Consider the following 18,021-nt stretch of genomic DNA (forward strand, 5'->3'; position numbering starts at 1 on the left):
GCAGGTGGTAATCTTCTGTAATATGATTGCAAATAAACATCTATCTTGATATCCAATATTTAAATATAAATCGGTCCAAAAATAACATAATAATGACTTGATGTAGGCCTTATTATTCAAACGGTTACGATCCAAGTAGTTGGAACAACAGATAAACATCTAATACTATGTTTGCAATATCACAATTGCAGTTTACTGTGCACAGAATATTCAATTTCTACGACATGCCCAATGTTTGTTTATAGTCCTGAGAGACTCGACACAATTTGTAATCTTCGATAAAAAATTTGCCCATCTTTCCATAAATTTAAGCTCTTGTCAGCTAAGCTATCGATTCATCCTTGGAGGATTACTTTTTAGTCTTTAATCCTTTATCAGAATTCATCAGCTTCAAATGAAACGCTTGCTACTATCAGTAACATTCAATTTATATTTATTTCATATTACAGTATACCTAATACTTTTCATAACATTCATTGTATGCGTCATTGTTACTTGTATCAATTCTAGCCTTGTGAATGAAAATATGTTGGTACATATATATGTTTTTTATCCGGTCAGGGGTTTAGGCATTAGAGGCACAAGAGAACCAATTGTCATGACTTTTTTCAAAGTAAATACATATTAAAATTATTCTTAAGTTTTAATTTAGCTATAAAAATTAATGATCCTCAACGTAATAAACGAGGTGAAAAATCCTGTATCAGATATCAAATGTTCTAAGCTTTGAGTCGGGGTGGGACGGTGCGTTTTTGCAGTTCCTTGCCATTTTTTTTCGAAGGGAAAGGAACGTCGGCCCTTAGCAGCTCATATCTCGAAAACTTTGATATCTAACACAGGATTTTGCCTAATTGTTTCAAATTTTTTAACTGTTTTAACCAATGCGTTCGTTTTACAAAATTGAAATAAATTCAAATCGATGGGAAAAAATTCAAGAAAAACACTAAATGCCATCGTGAGTAAGGACAACCATAACAAAAATCGCTAGCTCTACATATGAAATGCCCCATATACATATCAAGTATGAACTTGATTTTGGTATGTGATGCATTTGATGTACCAACCAATTAATTGGTTCTCATTGTGTTTCAGCAGAGCCATTTATTCTGAGCAAATGATGTCATGAAATCAACAATTATAATCGTGCGAAATAGATATCTCTCAATATTCTAGGCCAATTACTATATTTCAATTATTTATAAAGCGCAATAAACTTATGCGAAATATAAAGCATTTGGCATTTAGTTGTCTTTGAAGAAACCATAAGAATTTCGTTCGTTTTGACCTCTTATTGTGAACAAACCTCTTGAATCTCCGGAGGCAAGTTAATCCGTTGGAGTAAAATGCATTTACCTGTGATTTTGATATCGGTTTTCGCTTTTACAAAAATGTTGATCATCTATGGCTATTAATACCACGTATTCTGCAAATAGGGCAAAATTTTACCAACAAATTGAGAGCTGCAATGAGAGCGTTATGGTTGAAAATATTATGAATCGTTTTTTAATATTAAACCAGCTTCTACAAATAGTATATCAAATCTATCTATATTGTACATGTATGGGAAAACTTTGGTATAATTTGATGTGCTGTAGATCAGATTAAAAAAAAATTGTCTAACAAATAATAGCGAAAGGCTATTAGATTTATTTTAATTTCATCGACATAGTTACTATTACATTCATTTTTTGCTAACTATTTGTACTGGTTAAAAAAAAGCAAATTATTCTTAAGACACACAACAACTGACACCTGCATATAATTAGAAAAGTAAGAAGTCTTGAAAAGGTGTTTTTGTTATATTCAGTTTTGTTTTTAATCACCGGCAGTCGTCACACTGCATAAGTACGGAATAAAAGATGATCGAACTGCCTCTTACAATTCTTGCTGGGTTATAACATGTTGGATATCCCAAGATTAGTTTAGACTTCGAATATATATACATATACATATACAATAGCACATTCATTATCTTTGGATTAGTAATCATTCAGTAATACAGGAATTTACGGCTACTACTCGTCAATTTTTTGTAGCTTCAAAATACGTATACAATATTACAGTATATTTTTTACTATAGATTATAGTAAAATACGAAACACATGTTATTTTAATGTAGAATAACCAATTTTCTGTTTGAAAATATGTGTCCCTATAAGCTTGTCACATTTCAAACATTAAAATATGTTATGATCAAACTTTACATTCTTTACAGAAACGATGGCTGCAGTATGTATATTTTCTGATACCTACGAAGTTGATATCAGTAGCCTAAGTCTGCGGCCGAATACGCTGAACTTCATTAAGTAGACTAATGTGTTACACAGTTATGCCCATGATTCTGGAACACTACTAACTTTCCATAACATTTGACAAAATTTAACTTTCTAAGGCTTAACTGCCTTATTTCAATTAATGTTAGCACATTCAATCATTAACTCTTGGTCAGGCTGGTTTTACCTTCAGTTGATATAATCCCATGTCAAGGAAGATGTAAAATTATTTGCTCATTTTTTAATACGTTGTTTACTTGTTGAATGGTCTATACATGGTAATTTATTTGTTGCTGAACACGAGACCCGGGTGAAAAATAGCCGCTGATGCGGGTACCAGATAGAAAAGCTTCGTCAGTGGCACTCTTCTTCAGCAACAATTACATGACCCTGTACTTTGTGGTTCCGCTTACTTATTACAAAAATATTGTTGTACCTTAATTCATGTTATAATGTTCGTTAGTTATTCTGTTAATTCTTTATTTACGGCAGAAATTTTTCTATTGACATGAATAAAACATTTGTAAATGTTGTTTTGGTCGAACACAAAGCTGGGTTAAATCTAGTAGGCTATGATTCATTAATCGAACCCTAGTAGATAACCTGTCAGTGAATATTTTGTTGCGTTTCAAGGATGTAATTCTATGGGTGATATATTTCTATTTGGTAGGTAGGCCTTGTTTATGCGTGATATCAAAGTGTCCGTTGCGATCGGAAATATTATACTCTATTTGAAACTATTTGCCTCTTTCTAGACTCATGGCTTGTGAAATTACAAATGTGGCAACAAAAAACATGGTCACTCGACTAACGTAAATTTCATTTTACACAGTGTTTTTTCTTGCTTATACTTTTACATTAGGCATCAAATGTAAATACTCTCAAGTTTTTTTATTTATTTTGTGGCATATATCTCTTACAAAATCATCAATTTATTCTAGTCATGATATCCTAAGAATTTTATATATATATATCATGGAATTTAAATGCATAAAATAAGTCATGTCATGCGTCTCAGCCAGTTCCTGTATTACTTATTGACAACAGTTTTGAAATTTCGTTTAATTTTTCAAATTTTTTAAAAAATATGTATTCTGTAACTGCTATTATTACAACTTGAAGTTTTGGACGTTTATTTATACAAGTTATTGTTTTCACCTCAACTATTGTTTGTCGATCGGTTGATATCTTCGTTTGTCAATTGCAATCGAGTGTATTCTTCTGTATTTTTTTTCTTTTTTCTTTTTTTATTACCATTCTTGTCAATTCCCCAAACATTACTCACTTATTTACCGTGTGTGGCTTACGCCGACGTAGGCTAAGTCAGGCATCGGTTTCCCCCTTGAGCCTTAAACGAGCAAAATCCTCAAAGATAATGTCATCGTCGCCCGTATCCATTTCTCTGAAATATAATATCAATTTTGAAAAGCCATTGCTGTTTATCAGCAAAACAGTGTCCACCAAATGACTTATGAGAAAAAAAAATTTGTCATTAATCTAAGTAGATATATTTATACACTGCACAAATATGTTTTTGGTTGATATCTTGAATGAACTTTTTCACAGCTTCTTGAGGGTTGTGCACGAAAGTGTCAGGCAATGCACACAACGAATACGTCAATCACAATTATAATTTATAAATATGTATCCACGTACCCGTCTAACTGAATAAGATTAGTATCGACAGGTACTTCTCCATCAGCAGGTTGGTGCGCAGGACTTGGTCTTGCTGTCACAGGATCAGGTGGCTCTTCTTCCGGTTTCGGATGCATCAAAATGAATGGTAACTCTGCGACTAATTCACTGTTGAAGAAATATGTAAGCTGAATGATAATACAGTGGCCATCAGTTATTTGCTAATCTAAGAATATGATATATTGATGGGTTCAAGTCAAAAATACGTCGCTCAGAGATATGGATAAAGACGGCCATTTCGACATGAATACTTGAAAACGCATTGCTGGGCAGAAAATTAGAAAATACGTGACTGAGAAAGGCATATTTCAACGTTACTCTTTGGAATGATTCTAATAAGTTCACTGTTGAAAAGTATCATTATCTAGATGAAGATTTGTAACGGAATGCCCTTTTTCCGTTACAATACAATAAATAAATTAAAATAATAAATAATTTGGTGTATCACCTTCGCCGTATTTCATACAACATATATATTTTTCCTTTTTTTCTTATCTGTAATTTAAGTGACTGTTCGACTTTAAGTTCAGCAAATTTTCGATACACAATTAGTTTTTTTTTTTTTTTTTAAGTTTGAAAAGGATGTTCTATCAGTCATTTTTACAGCTATATAGATTATAAATATGCATAGTTGCAGCCTGAACTGGATATAATTAAATATGTAATAAGTATGAAAGAAATTACGTGAAATTTGAAAGCTTCTATAGTGTTCAGGAAACTATATATAAATTGAGACTTACCCGCCTAACGGACCTAAGCAAAGTTTCACTTTGACTTTGTATTGAACGATAATTCCTAGATTTTCACGTTGTGATGGGTCTGCTACACTGTAAATGGGAATAAAATAATTTTACTTGGAAGCCTGCGACAATTACTCAGAGTAATAACATCGAAGCATGCCCAAAATGCAAGCTGAAATAGGAAAATAGCAAAGTATACATTAAATAACATGCCGTTAGACACGATGCATGCAGAAATATAATTAAAATAAATGTTAGACGTTGAACAAAGCGTAATGTTTACATATTAGTTTCAATATGTTGTTAAGCACAATTAACACAATTTAAGAATTTTCGCGTGCCATATGGTATACCATTGAACCAGGTTCCATCGTAATTGCTTTTGTATGATTTACTGACTCCAATGTAACGATAAAATGAGAATAAACATGAAGAAATTGGATTTAGTTTGGCAATATCGAAAATATGAGGATTCTCTTGAAAAAGACCATTAAAATTGTTGGAGTTAGTTTTGTATCTTACAAGTGAATGTCTTTCTACATTTAACAATTATATCCCAATTGTTCAAATGAAATTTAAAAAGATTTAAGATATTAAGAATAATCCGCTCAAAACCAAAACCAATTATATTCGTATTTTTGTGAATAATTCCGACTCTTTTCAAACCAGAAATCTTCGAAAGTTAGCAGGAGCTGAAAACGAAAAATGAATCACAGGAATTGTATCCAGGATTAGCACACTCTGATTTGCTCTCAAGAACACGTGGGGTTGGAATAATGAGATTTTTTACAGCAGGGTCGTAGGATAAATAAAAAAAATAAGAGCACAGTGATGCAATAATATCTGACATACGTAGTTCGTTGCATGCATCAACGGACTTCTGAAATAATCATTGTGATTCTCAAGAAAGAATTGCAGTAACTTCATGCAAATGCATAATATCAGAGCCCAGAATTTGAGAAGGATGGGGATAAATTTTACAAAAATAAGAAAATCCCTTCATACATCGATGTATAAATTCAGCATCACGGGTGATGAGGAGAGATTTTAAATTCAATGTATCTAATGCGTCATTTCTGCAGTTTGTAACGTGTATAAAATGAATATGACACGTGGAAGCTGAGGATATAAAGCTTTGAAAGAAAAAAAAACTATGCAGTATTAATTGAACACGTTGAAAACACTATGATCATAACATAGAGAGTAACATCATGAACAGAGCAAGATATAAAATTGGCAAACATTGAAACGTGTTATAAAATTCACAATGCAGCGCGTAAGATAGTTCCAAATGGTAAATCAAGAATCAATAAATTTAAAATTCATCCAATTAAATATATACCAAAGACTATCGTAAAAATCAATGAGCCAAATAACCAGAAAATGACACAAATTTTGTCAGACATCTGATTAATTAACACTACGCGTTCTCTGTAAATGTCATTCAGTGACACTTGGACTACTGTATTAGACATTGAACAGATGCTAACTTTAACGCTGTTACACGGATTTGTATGAAAATCGAAATACCATAGCCGTAATGGTTGCGGGAAATTGTAATGGTGAAGAATTACTATAATTCAAAATAGTCGGAAGCGAATCTGGAATGCCAATATACCGCAGAAATTTCAAGTATTTACTGGGACTGAAATTCTCTATGATAACAATTTCTTGAATTAACTAATCAATGAATATCAGAATATAAAACGTAGCTACTTTAAAATTTGCTTTTATATTCAATTTCAATATGGGCGGTATCGAGTAACTAATAATTTCTGAAATACGGGAGCCTCAAAATTGAACGGATTGAACGAAGGTGTTTCGAGAAAAAATTTTGAATTGGTTTAGATTGAAGAATTACTTGATTTGTTCCGTGCCGAGTACAACAAAAATCTTACTATGTTGCACTGTAAACCTTTTCAATATTACAAAAATGCAGATGATGATGAAAAGAAATGAGAAGAAAAAAAATTAAATGCCATTTATTATTTTTTGAGGTGAACTGATCTTACAGCGTGCTGGACGCTAAATTGGTGTCCTCATGTTTCAGCTGGCCATCAAGAGCAAGTCCCCATTTATCTTTGTTGTTGGCGAGAAGCGGAGTCAACCAAAATACTTTGCTCAGCGTGAAACCTGGCCCAACTGGGCAACCCTCCCTGATAAATGAATACCCAATGACATGTTATTTATGAAGGTAAGTTTGCATCTTTAATTTACACGTTTAATTCACTTGGGTATTTCAAATCTTGTAATATTCTTATAAAATGTAATTGCTAAGCAGCAACGATTCGAACTTTAATAAATGATTCGAGTTAATCGAACATGTTTTGGCTAGTGTTTCACCAGAGATGGTGTAAACTAATGATCCTTCCTGAAAAATTTGTTCTATTTCAGATTTTGGTCGATTCCAGTCACGCCCCTCTATTCTTTCACAATTAAAACAAGTAACATGAATTCACTCGATTATCAGACTCGACGATTATATACCAGATTCCTCAATTACTCGTTTTACGGTCAGCGCATTAACCGCATCGTTATTGACAATGTCCAAGTCAACCGTTTCATGGTTCTTAACGTCCAAGTCACTCACTCCGTGATTCTCCATTTAGATGTCATCGCGCTTTTTAGTTTCCAATATCCAAGTTATTGAATCAAGCCAAGTTATTCGACACTGAACTGGAGGCCGAAAATTAGAAAGAGGATGATCTGGGCTTGGAAAACTACAAAGCAGATGACTTGGTCATTGTGAACTAAAAAGCGGAATACTTCGACAGATGAAACTATGGATTGCAAGACCTGAGCATAAAGAACCGTGAAATTGATGGCCTGGACATTGAGACAACAATGTGGATTTAATCATATAATTGATATTGTATGTGAAAAATTGCACGTGATAAAATCTGCTCTGATAGTCTAACATCAGTTCATAGAATGTTTATTTGTACCTCACTTCTTCATCTCCCAATTCTTTGTAAGAACTCCCCTTCGCTCTAAACACTTTTTGTTCAAGGACTCTTCTTCCGGAATACACATTTATCTATGCCATGCCAAATCAATGCCTATCGTTTTTGTTATTCACTTTGCATATCCAGAAGACACCACAGAAAATTTGTGTTACAAATAAATGAGTTGGACATCCTGCAATTTTAGGCACTCCAAAGCACCTCGAAACAATGACTCTTTAAGGCAGTGATGAATATATATTGTGGGAAGAAAACTGTCTTACTCTTAAACGCAGAAGTGTCTTGCCAGAGAAACGAGCGAAAAATATGTGGGGTACGCATGAGTGTCACAATGTCACACGAAAAAATGTCCGTTCATTACTTAAAGATAATTGGGTCGCACCGCCTGCATCAAAAGTTAGGGAACGAGTAAATACGGTTTAAAAAATCTCCGAGAATGTTATTTGTGCCAATAAAAGTGAAAACAAATGGAACGACACTTTTACTACCTAATGGAAACGAATCTCAGATAATTCAGGTAATACAGGCTAAGATATCAACAATTTGAGAAAAAATTTCATATTTTCGTTTTTCAATCGATTCTAATCTTTTCGGGCACATTTTGCCCGCGGAACAGAACGTCACAAATTCTCTGGGAAACATGAAAGAAATTTTACGTTATACTATAGTTATTGTTGACGAACATTTGTCGTGCCGCAGTCACACAAGTTTTTTTTGATCCACTCTAAACATTACCAGTCAAATATTTGAGTGATGATTGAATGTATGAGAGTCATTTCAAAATCATTTCGCAATATAATTTCACTAAAATGGTTCTGTTAATTTCTCATTCAAATTTGTATTCGAATTTTCTGAGATGAATTTTTGCCATACAGCAGAGATGCTGTGTCTATCCTGTTTATCATCATTGGCACAAATAACATTACTGGACATTCTTTAAACTATTTTTTCCTTTCTCTTAGCTTTCATTTCAAATGGTACCGACTGTTTATCCTTAAGATAAGCACGTTTGTAGCTGTAGCTATACGAACCGCTTATATTGCTAGTATATTGCTGGAATGTAAAATTACTAGAAAGAGATAGGAGTGACGAAATCAATCAAAAAGTTCAAATATTTATCTCCATAACAAGGTGAGGCTGAAAGTGCGCAGGGGCAAAGCCTATAGTGGTATCGTACAAAATTCTTGAGAAACCTTTCTCGTTTCGCGCAGTAGATGCTCAAATCCGTTTTCTTTCAAAGAAAAAGTTCGATTTTGCTAAAGTTTGTGTCTTATTAGTCCAACTCCGGAGTCAAACCAAATGTAGAATTAAGGTTTAACTGAAGTGCTAGGTCGCAGTGCTGTATTAACACGTTCCAATGTAAAATATAATCGCTGTCGAAATGTTCCATGATGATTGTTTAAATTCTTACAACTGCGAACTATGTACCTCAAGGACTAGAAAAAAACCTGGGTACACCTCCCAGTATTTTGTAGCACTGTATTTTTTTGCTTATTTCCTTCAATACCATTACTTTCAATCATATAGCCCAATGATGCAAGGAGGTTGGATGAGATTTATGTAATAATTTCCATACAAGATCAGTGAAAAGTTTCATCCATTTTGATGGAAAAATAAAGAATGTGCTATTTGACCATCAATTAATAAACTGCATCAACTTGACCAATTGATAACATAAGGTGACGTCTGAAATCTTATATAATGTTCTGCCAGACTTTTCATGAATAACAAACATTTGATTCAATCTTGCATTTCAATTTTAACGTTAGTAAATTAAATTTCTTAATTCCATGTTCACAGTCAAGAGGAAGAAATATTTCAATATCTACAAAGCCAAGTATGTAACTAAAAGACATCAATCGTGCTAATTCAACTTTCAATTTCAGCCAACAATCTGTCACATAGTGCAAATACAGACTACAAAATGCTTGGGATTTAGGAATAATATTAAACTTTTTCTATAATTATCTTATGTAAGAAAAATATGCATAGGGAATTTGTTATCATCTAGATGGTGAAATATAATTTGGGGATTTTTGTATTTTTGGAAATTGAAAATTTTTGTGTTTTCTATGGAAAGTAATATACGGGCATATTCATAAATAACAGAAAAATTAAGATAAAAAAAAAAAATAAACAAAACTCCATCACCAGATCAGCTCCAAAACCAAGTATAACAAATATTTTCAAACTCGCCAATTCCCAGCAAAGACTACAAAACCGTCAAGCCATTCACCAAAATTTTTATCTTCTCACTAGTGAAAAATCGAAATAGATTAAAGCCAAAAATAGTCCTAGATAATACTTATTAAACCCAGGTAGTAATTGACATTTCTGTACCAAATTTATAATTAATCCGACCAATGCCAGTGCATGAGAATTGACAACGGCTTAATAAGTCATGAGAATACAATCAACAAAAAACTTTTATTGGACTCCATTTTAGATGGTTTGTTGTGATTTAATTCAACAATGTAGGTAATACTGCTGGTATTTTAGAGTATGTTATATTTTATATCGTCTTAGTAAATGCAATTGATACTATCCCAATAGTTAATTTGTATTGATTCAGTTGATCCTAACTTGGTGCAATTATTCGAAAAATCGTACTTTGATTAACCATATTTTAAACTAATAATTTTTTTGAAAATTAATCTTAGGTTTCAATTGGGTGCTTTTTCAATGAGTTATAAAATTCGATTAATCGTTTGTCCAATAAATCTTAGACTTCGAATAATCGTCGTTTCAATGAACCGTAGACTTTGATTTATCGTTCGATGAATCAACTAATTGATTCTTCCAAAATAATTGTTTTGTCAATTAATCGATTAATTCTAAAGACAATTAATCGAAGTCTACGATTACGGTTAATTGATTAATCTCACAGCTCTAGTCTGAACAATAGAAGAAAAAGGGGGGGAGGCCTCAATATTTCTCTGCTTTTAGAGTCTATACATTCTAAATAAATAGCCGGACATTTAATTTATTTCTCATTTTCACTCAGTGTTTTTTTTTTATACTGTGCCCAATGCTCGAGCACTCACATAGTGCTAGATGCGAGATTGGTGTCCTCATGTTTAAGTTGGCCATCTAAGGCAAGGCCCCGTTTATCCTTGTTGTCAGCTAGCATCGGCTTTAGCGAAAAGACCTTGCTCAATGTGAAGCCAGGCGTTACCCCTATACTGCCAATACTTTCATGTTATTTTTTTATTTTATTTTTATTCTGTGAATAGTCTTACAATTCGATAATCAAGTTTGAGATCTTCTACGTCAAGATTGCAAAACCTTCAAATTTTCTGTCAAGTAACTGAGATCACTCTGTATTGACAATAGTTGACCGATTATTAATTGGTGATCATGAAAAATAAGATGTAATCTTTTCTATACTCCGATAAATAACAATTATTATGTGATTCTGAATATGATAATTCCATTTCTTAGACTCCGACGCAAACGAAAAACGGTAAAATCAATGGTAAAACCGACCAACTTATTTGAAAAAAAAAAAACACGTAATTATTTCTCAAAGGGTTCATAATATAAGATTGTAGTTTATTGTCAAATGCGAGAAACGTATTATACTCTGTAAATAATAAAGTCAATGAATACTACGAGTCTATTAAACAGCATATAATTAGGTTGTAAGCTAATGTGTATCTTTGATGAAAGGATACTGTCACTTGTAAAGGTAGACAAGCCACGGGCTTTTTGTATGAAATCATACAACGAACAAAGTGGAAATACTCGTTAGAAATGACGCGACAATTAGATGATAATTCTACGCTTCACACATGTATTTTCTTATCCGCAATGCCCGTTATGCATTAAAGCTGATTTCATTTACCATGACTGGACATACGATTCACGTTTGATAGTGCACACCCATTTTTATGTGCGACCTAACATTCTCTGGCCTCACTTTAGTGATTAATTCATTAATGTTCGGACTTTAGTACCGTACTAGATACTACCAAAATGCAAAATATTCAGTGTCTAATGCTCCTATGTAACTTCGTTGTGAGTTACAAAAATTGAACTACTTTAAATAATGATAGTTAAATGTAAATTTGGGACTTTTGTCTACCCCTACGAACCTTACGTATAAGGAACTAACGTCTATTCTAATATATTTTTCACCCTCCACGGCGTTATAGAAATGTAGAAATGATTAACAATTAAAAGATACTCACTCGCTTTCTGCCTCGGCGACAGTGCATTTGTACTGCGCTGTTGAGAACAGACAAATATCCGCAAACTGTCGTACAGATACTTTTATTTTTTTAACTGTTCTGTTACTATTATTTGCTATGTGCACATTAACAGCAATATTTTCACCATGATGATAGAGCTCCTTGTCAAGAGTTGCTTCTAGATGCAACTTGTTCGGCGACATCATGAATTCCTTGCTAACTTCCACTGACGGTTGGGCACCTTGTTTTGATGGGGCGTACATTATTTTACGAATTGCAAGTCTCACTGAGTTTCTGTACACATAATAATAAATGCGTTTTCATAAATACATCCTTGGAGAGTTTTCAATTTATATTAACACACTATTTTTGTTTGACGTTTTATTTTGTCTTTCACAATCTTTGCCTACAGGAAATTTGTTTTAATAATAATGAAATTGATCATAAGCGTTGAAAAAAAAGTTATTATCGCGCAGATAACTTAGTAATATTACATGTCACATTACTAGTTATCACATCTGAACTGCCTCGATGTATAAAAACGTCAAACAGACTTGACTACATACTTAAGGGAAAATTAATTTCTGTACAAACGAACAGAACATCTGATATCTTACCGCTTATGAGGTTTGTCATCTTGTGTTTCGCCGACAAATGCCTTTAGTTCGTAATCAACCCCACAAGGTTTTCCAGTATCTCCTGGAGCAGGTTGCAGCGTTACAGATGCTGGACAATGAGGAGGTAATTCAAAGTAAAATGGGAATGCATTTGGGCCCAGTTTTTTTATAAGTCTTTCTTGCAGGCGCGTCAAAGGTCTTGGCGGTTGCGACCCAGGTGGCACTGGGAAAATTGGTTCTGCAGCCAAGTACAGATCTTTCCTAAACGTTAGCCCCAAGACATCCAAGTCTTCGCGACCATACCTGAAGGCTGCAAGGACGTGCCCAAAAACCTTACGCACTTTGACGTAATCAGGATCGATTAGAACAACTCCGTCTGCAAGTACAAGAATAAGGAAAGGTAACAATTTCTATAGTTCTGAGCAAATTTCAAGATAGAAATACGTTAATTTAATAGCTCATGCAGAATTCATTATTTATTTGATAGTAGATACGTCGATAGAAATATCATCTTACCTATTGGATCTACATGTGTGATATGGTCAACAAAATCCCTTTTACCAAGGTATACGGTAATCTTTCCATTTGGACTTGATTTTTTGAAGACGCGAGTAGCTTGGCGTTTGCTGGCACTGTCTACGGTGTCCATTATGAATATGTCGGGGCCGCCAGAGGCCCCTAATTCATTTGATACTGCAGTCTTTTAGAAATAAAGTTTTGAATTCTTCCGCTGTAACAAATAAATTATATTCCTTATTGACGATATTCTGACAAATTATTTGAATCCAATGAAATATCAACCGCTGTGCATAAAACTGCCGATGAACTGATACTAAACAGTATTGGTGAAAATTTTGATTTTTTTCAATCTTTACAGATCTCCGGGCAAAATTGTCTTTGCATCTCAATTTTAATTAGATATATAATAGACAATTTCATCTCGGTTGGAAAATGCGAAAACGGTTTAAGGTGACTATTACCGTGATGAATATTAAAATGGTTTTGTGAAAATATCAGGTGTTTGAGATACTCAAAAGTAGAAAAAAGTATTCATTTATTAGCATTGTTCAAATTTTTTTCATCGATGTAGGTAATGTGGAAAAAATACTATCAATAAGAAACGAGAAAGTGGAAATTGAAATAACATTCCAAGATAAAATATGTTGAAAAAAAAAAAAAATTTACCGCACATTTCGAGTTGTATCGATTATTTCAAAACTGTATTAGTTATTTTAACTATTATAATCAGAGAATAGTTAAGTGCGCACCAAGAGATATTTCTGGTTGTAATTTCATGTTCGTGCAACAATAAATTGATGTTAAGGCATTATTTAACTAAAAACAATATAGTAACTGACTCAACAGTGCAATAACGGGAAAATATAGTATAGACAACTATAATGAGACTGAATACTCATTTGTACACCTGTACGGATTGATTCTGAAACGAAAATAGTGCCTGGGGTACTAATTTAGGTTGGTATCGGTTTCCATCCAGAATCTCCTTTTCCGAAATTCCCCCGGACAAATATATCCCCCCTGTATAAGATCCCCCTCCGCAAAATTCCCCTTCCCCAATATTATTATGTACGTTCATTAATGTTCGTGGAATTAGGCATTTATTTATTTATTTGGGAAAATTTTAATATTTATTTTATTTTTTAAATCAGTGCCGTAGATACTAGTTCAGAATCACCCTTCGTACGCGTACCACTTTTTCTTATCATTCAAAAGATATTTGAGCCGTTCTTGTAACAATACTTTTTTTACTAGATATTTCTAGTAACTTTAACACAAAATAAATTTTTTCCAATGCATGGTTTTTGCGGTATATGAATTTAAAATCGCTAACCTACCCAAAAAAAAAAAACGATAGAAATTTCAAAACCATACGTAGTTCCTTGCTTTTGAAATACTCAAAACTTACTAAGCGATTTCTGCGAATTCAGGAAAAGATTGTGGAACAGCGATAAGAAGAATTGAATCGAGGTTACCACACATGATTATTAAAGTTATCTGAAAACATAAAAATATATTTTTCACAAATCAAACTATGATTCATTGTAAAGCACTAAAATTTTAGTTCATTCTCGTTCAGAATATGAATTTCAGAAAATTCATTACGGTCATTTTCGAATCCGCGAAGTGCTTTCACTCATGAAATTCTATGTCACGTACAAAGTGATTCTGTCGTTCGTATCGTTGATAATGGATTAATAGCGAAAAAAAGTTTTATTAATCTATTAGCCACACAGTCCTAACAGGTATACTTCTATGTTATTAGTTTTATAAAAAATTGTCGAATCAATGTACGTTTCTTTCCTTTCTGATAGCAAATAACTCTTTTTGTATCAATACAATATTTATTATACAGGCCGGGTAAAAAAGAAATATTTTTATTATCTCGCTTCGGGAGATAATGCTGTTTCGCACATTTGTAGATGGCACAAAGCTATTTGCTTACTCAGTATTTAACGAGTAAACAAGTGCCACGTAGAAAAGTGGATCGTCAACTACCGAACAGTGACTTTATTGAAAAAAACATGTATTCACTGACACTGCGGTTATCTTGTTATTACGCGTAATAATGTATGCGTATCACCATACGCATGTGGTAACCAGATACCAATGTCGAAGCTGTGTTCATACAAAAGCACAAATACGTACATTCTCCTGTACAAAGTGTGCTTCGAGTTGAAATTTTTCGAAATTTCAATCTCAATGCAGAAAGACTATACGAGAAAACTATGTAGAAAGGCTGGTCCAAAAAAAATCGGATCTTTTTCTTTCCGGGTCACATGTTTGCTAGTCGAAGAGGAAATAAGATGCCTGTTATAATTTGAGACCTTGATATTAATATTTAGTGGTTCCTGTACGCAATTTTCCGTTTTACATTTAATTAAAACGAGAAAATAATTTTAATTATTTCTGAATTTTGTAGCTCATTGTCAGTAACGAGGCAATGTGTATAAATGTCCGATACATATTCTTGTAGGGAATTTAATACTCTAAAAAACGTCTGTTATAATTTTTTTTAGTAACGTTTCTGTAACGATGCATGTTTAGGAAAAATCGTTACTTCGTACCTTTAGGAATGTCTGAAATTTAGTTAGAACATAATACTTAAAATATACTCATATTTTACGAAGCCAACGCCTTGAAAGTCGTTTTAAAATTGCACAATAATGATTTTTTTCCCTGATGATTCGTTACGTTATTAATTTGGGTCTCATGCTTATTTCATCTTTTTTTTTTTTTATCAAGTTTCAGATTTTTATTATTCTGAGTCTATCAAACTCTGGGTCGCAAAAATCGTTTCTCGTAAATATATTTACGTCTTGCGTTCGAAAACTCCGTTAATCAAATTTATAGATAATTGGTAATGCTTTCATTTTGAAAATTTGCAAATAAGTGATTCAATGAAATTAAATTTGCTTTAATATCCCGTGCGAAATAAAACGGTAACTTGTATTGTGAGTATCGAATACGATAAAGAAAGAATATAAAGATATCAAAAATTCAAAGAATTCAAGTATAAAGGAAACAATTTTTCTATTCAAATCTCGTTCAATGTGTTGCGGAAAACAAAAACGAAAGAAAATCGTATAAACGAGAAAACGCGCATGTTTGAGAAAGACAGTAAATCCTGAATTGTGATCGTGAGTAATTTATGATAAACAAACAACTTTTCCTGCGGCTCCGAAGAATAATAAATTCGCGGTTCAAAAATAAAAAAAACTGAACGTTCACAGTGTTGTTACAAGGAACGAAACAGTTTTTCCTGTGCACGTTCCAAGAAAAAGTCGTTTTCAACCTATGTTTGCAACACGGTAAAGAGAAGGCGTATTAGATAGAAAAGGAGAGGGTAAGAACGATTAAACGAAGAAAAAAAAACACTTGAAAATACCGCGCAAAGATAGTTTAAAAATAATCTGGACTTGTTCTTGGCAGCATGGCTGTCCGTTACAAACTGCCGACGACGCTTGTGTAAAATTGATCGATGTCAATTGCAAGCCACACGAACATCGCTACTACAACTCTGATGGATGTAATAATATCATGTTAATAGATTCTGGCCGTTCGACAATCTACGTCAATAACTAGCCTATATATGCATATAGCATACTTATAAATTACTCGAACGCAAAATCGCATCGGGGAGCAATAAAAATAGCACTCGATGAATTTATTCACCGTCTCGGCTTCGTTATGCGTATAAAACAAAGCTCGAATATATGTATAATATACATTTTTTTTTTTTTTTTTATCACGTTTAGAAAAAAAGTTATTTATTGTGACGATATTTTTTTTCAAATATCTTCGTTCAATTTTATACGATATTGTTTTAAAAAATAATCAAAGTTTTGTTTCATTTCACAAAATTCAAGAAGTCAGCCTTTTCGTACTTTTTTTAACAAGGAATTTAGTTGAATTGCCGAACGTTATAACCCAAAAACTCGTAATAAAATTTCAACAAATTTCAGACAGCGACGAATAAATTGCGTAGATCGCATCGCGTGTGTCATGTTCTATAACAAGTTGTACGAAGCGATTATATAATTTTCTAATTTTTAACGCTGGATTATTATCGTCAAAACGCTCGAGAGTCAAGGGCAGAATTGACTTGAATGCTTTATCAGTAAAAGATGAATAAATTGAAGATGGTAGAGGGGACAAAAGGAAAAGAACAAAATAGAACAAACTGGAATACTAAAAAGTAACAATCGTGAAAAATACATGGAAAAACAATGTAGTTGGAATAAGAGTAAAACGTATTGCCATACTAAAATTAGAGTTGGAATACGCGCAAAATGGTCACGTGTACCTTGTTTTTCGTAATTCCAACAATATTCAAAGTTTGTTTTTTTTAACGATACCTGTCTTACTGGATTTTCCTAGTTACTATAACAAATAAAATTTTCCTCAGTGTACAATAGACTGCTCAAGTTGAGAATCTCTGTCAAATCGCAGCACTGATTGAATTCTTCTGACGTCACAACTATACGACTAATGCCCTCGAGACACACGTCTACTCACATCATAATATTACGGGCTTGTAGAATGTGATTTAAAATATAATGAAAAAGATATCGTAGTATTTTCTCAATTTTTAATGATTATCATTGCAGATGCAGCGAGATCGCCGTACGTGAAAAAATTAACATCCGGTAAACGAAACGGTAGAAAAGCGAGAGGAGAGATGAGAAAAAAAATATCGTGTAGGCAGCAGGTATATGAATTGCCATTGTCTCGTAAAACGTGCGACGCAAAGTTATCGCAATTTTGCTACCGTGTCGTAAAATTTCTATGGAAATCAGAGAAACATCGCTATTTCATAACGCGGGATATTCCATGCCAAATCTGTAAACGATTGACTGCTACATTTTTTGCCATCGTCGGGGAATTTTTTTTAAACAAATGTACAGCGCCCAAATTGATTTCTAAAGGCAACTGTAACGAATTTATAAACCAAACATACCCTGAAAAATTGGGACAAAATATATTACCTGCAGTTTTTCATAAACTTTGAACTAATTTTTATC

The 18,021-nt window shown here is 33.1% G+C and overlaps 1 protein-coding gene and 1 long non-coding RNA gene across 6 annotated transcripts in view; one reads left to right on the plus strand and one right to left on the minus strand.

Moving 5' to 3' along the window:
• Positions 1 to 410: 410 nt before the first annotated feature.
• The window catches only part of krz (beta-arrestin protein kurtz), a 31,424-nt gene continuing 13,813 nt past the window's right edge, over positions 411 to 18,021 (minus strand). The window contains exons 1-9 of one of the 5 annotated variants that reach the window (XM_069135662.1): positions 16,386 to 16,405; positions 12,995 to 13,208; positions 12,479 to 12,854; positions 11,862 to 12,155; positions 10,716 to 10,853; positions 6,721 to 6,864; positions 4,709 to 4,795; positions 3,930 to 4,076; positions 411 to 3,675 (exon numbers count right to left, since the gene is read on the minus strand). In XM_069135662.1, coding sequence (XP_068991763.1) covers positions 3,597 to 3,675; positions 3,930 to 4,076; positions 4,709 to 4,795; positions 6,721 to 6,864; positions 10,716 to 10,853; positions 11,862 to 12,155; positions 12,479 to 12,854; positions 12,995 to 13,127 — 1,398 coding nt within the window. In that variant the 5' untranslated portion in view covers positions 13,128 to 13,208; positions 16,386 to 16,405 and the 3' untranslated portion in view covers positions 411 to 3,596. Of the gene's footprint in view, positions 3,676 to 3,929; positions 4,077 to 4,708; positions 4,796 to 6,720; positions 6,865 to 10,715; positions 10,854 to 11,861; positions 12,156 to 12,478; positions 12,855 to 12,994; positions 13,209 to 14,405; positions 14,498 to 16,385; positions 16,406 to 18,021 lie in introns of those variants that run through there. The other 4 variants (XM_046624124.2, XM_046624123.2, XM_046624125.2 and 1 more) reach the window with 4 other exon arrangements.
• Positions 6,747 to 8,050, plus strand: LOC124217938 (uncharacterized). Its single transcript, XR_006882948.2, has 2 exons — positions 6,747 to 6,902; positions 7,103 to 8,050. It is a non-coding gene; the product is annotated as an uncharacterized lncRNA (long non-coding RNA).

The sequence above is a fragment of the Neodiprion pinetum genome, chromosome 4 (assembly GCF_021155775.2).
Source record: "Neodiprion pinetum isolate iyNeoPine1 chromosome 4, iyNeoPine1.2, whole genome shotgun sequence".
NCBI lineage: Eukaryota > Metazoa > Arthropoda > Insecta > Hymenoptera > Diprionidae > Neodiprion > Neodiprion pinetum.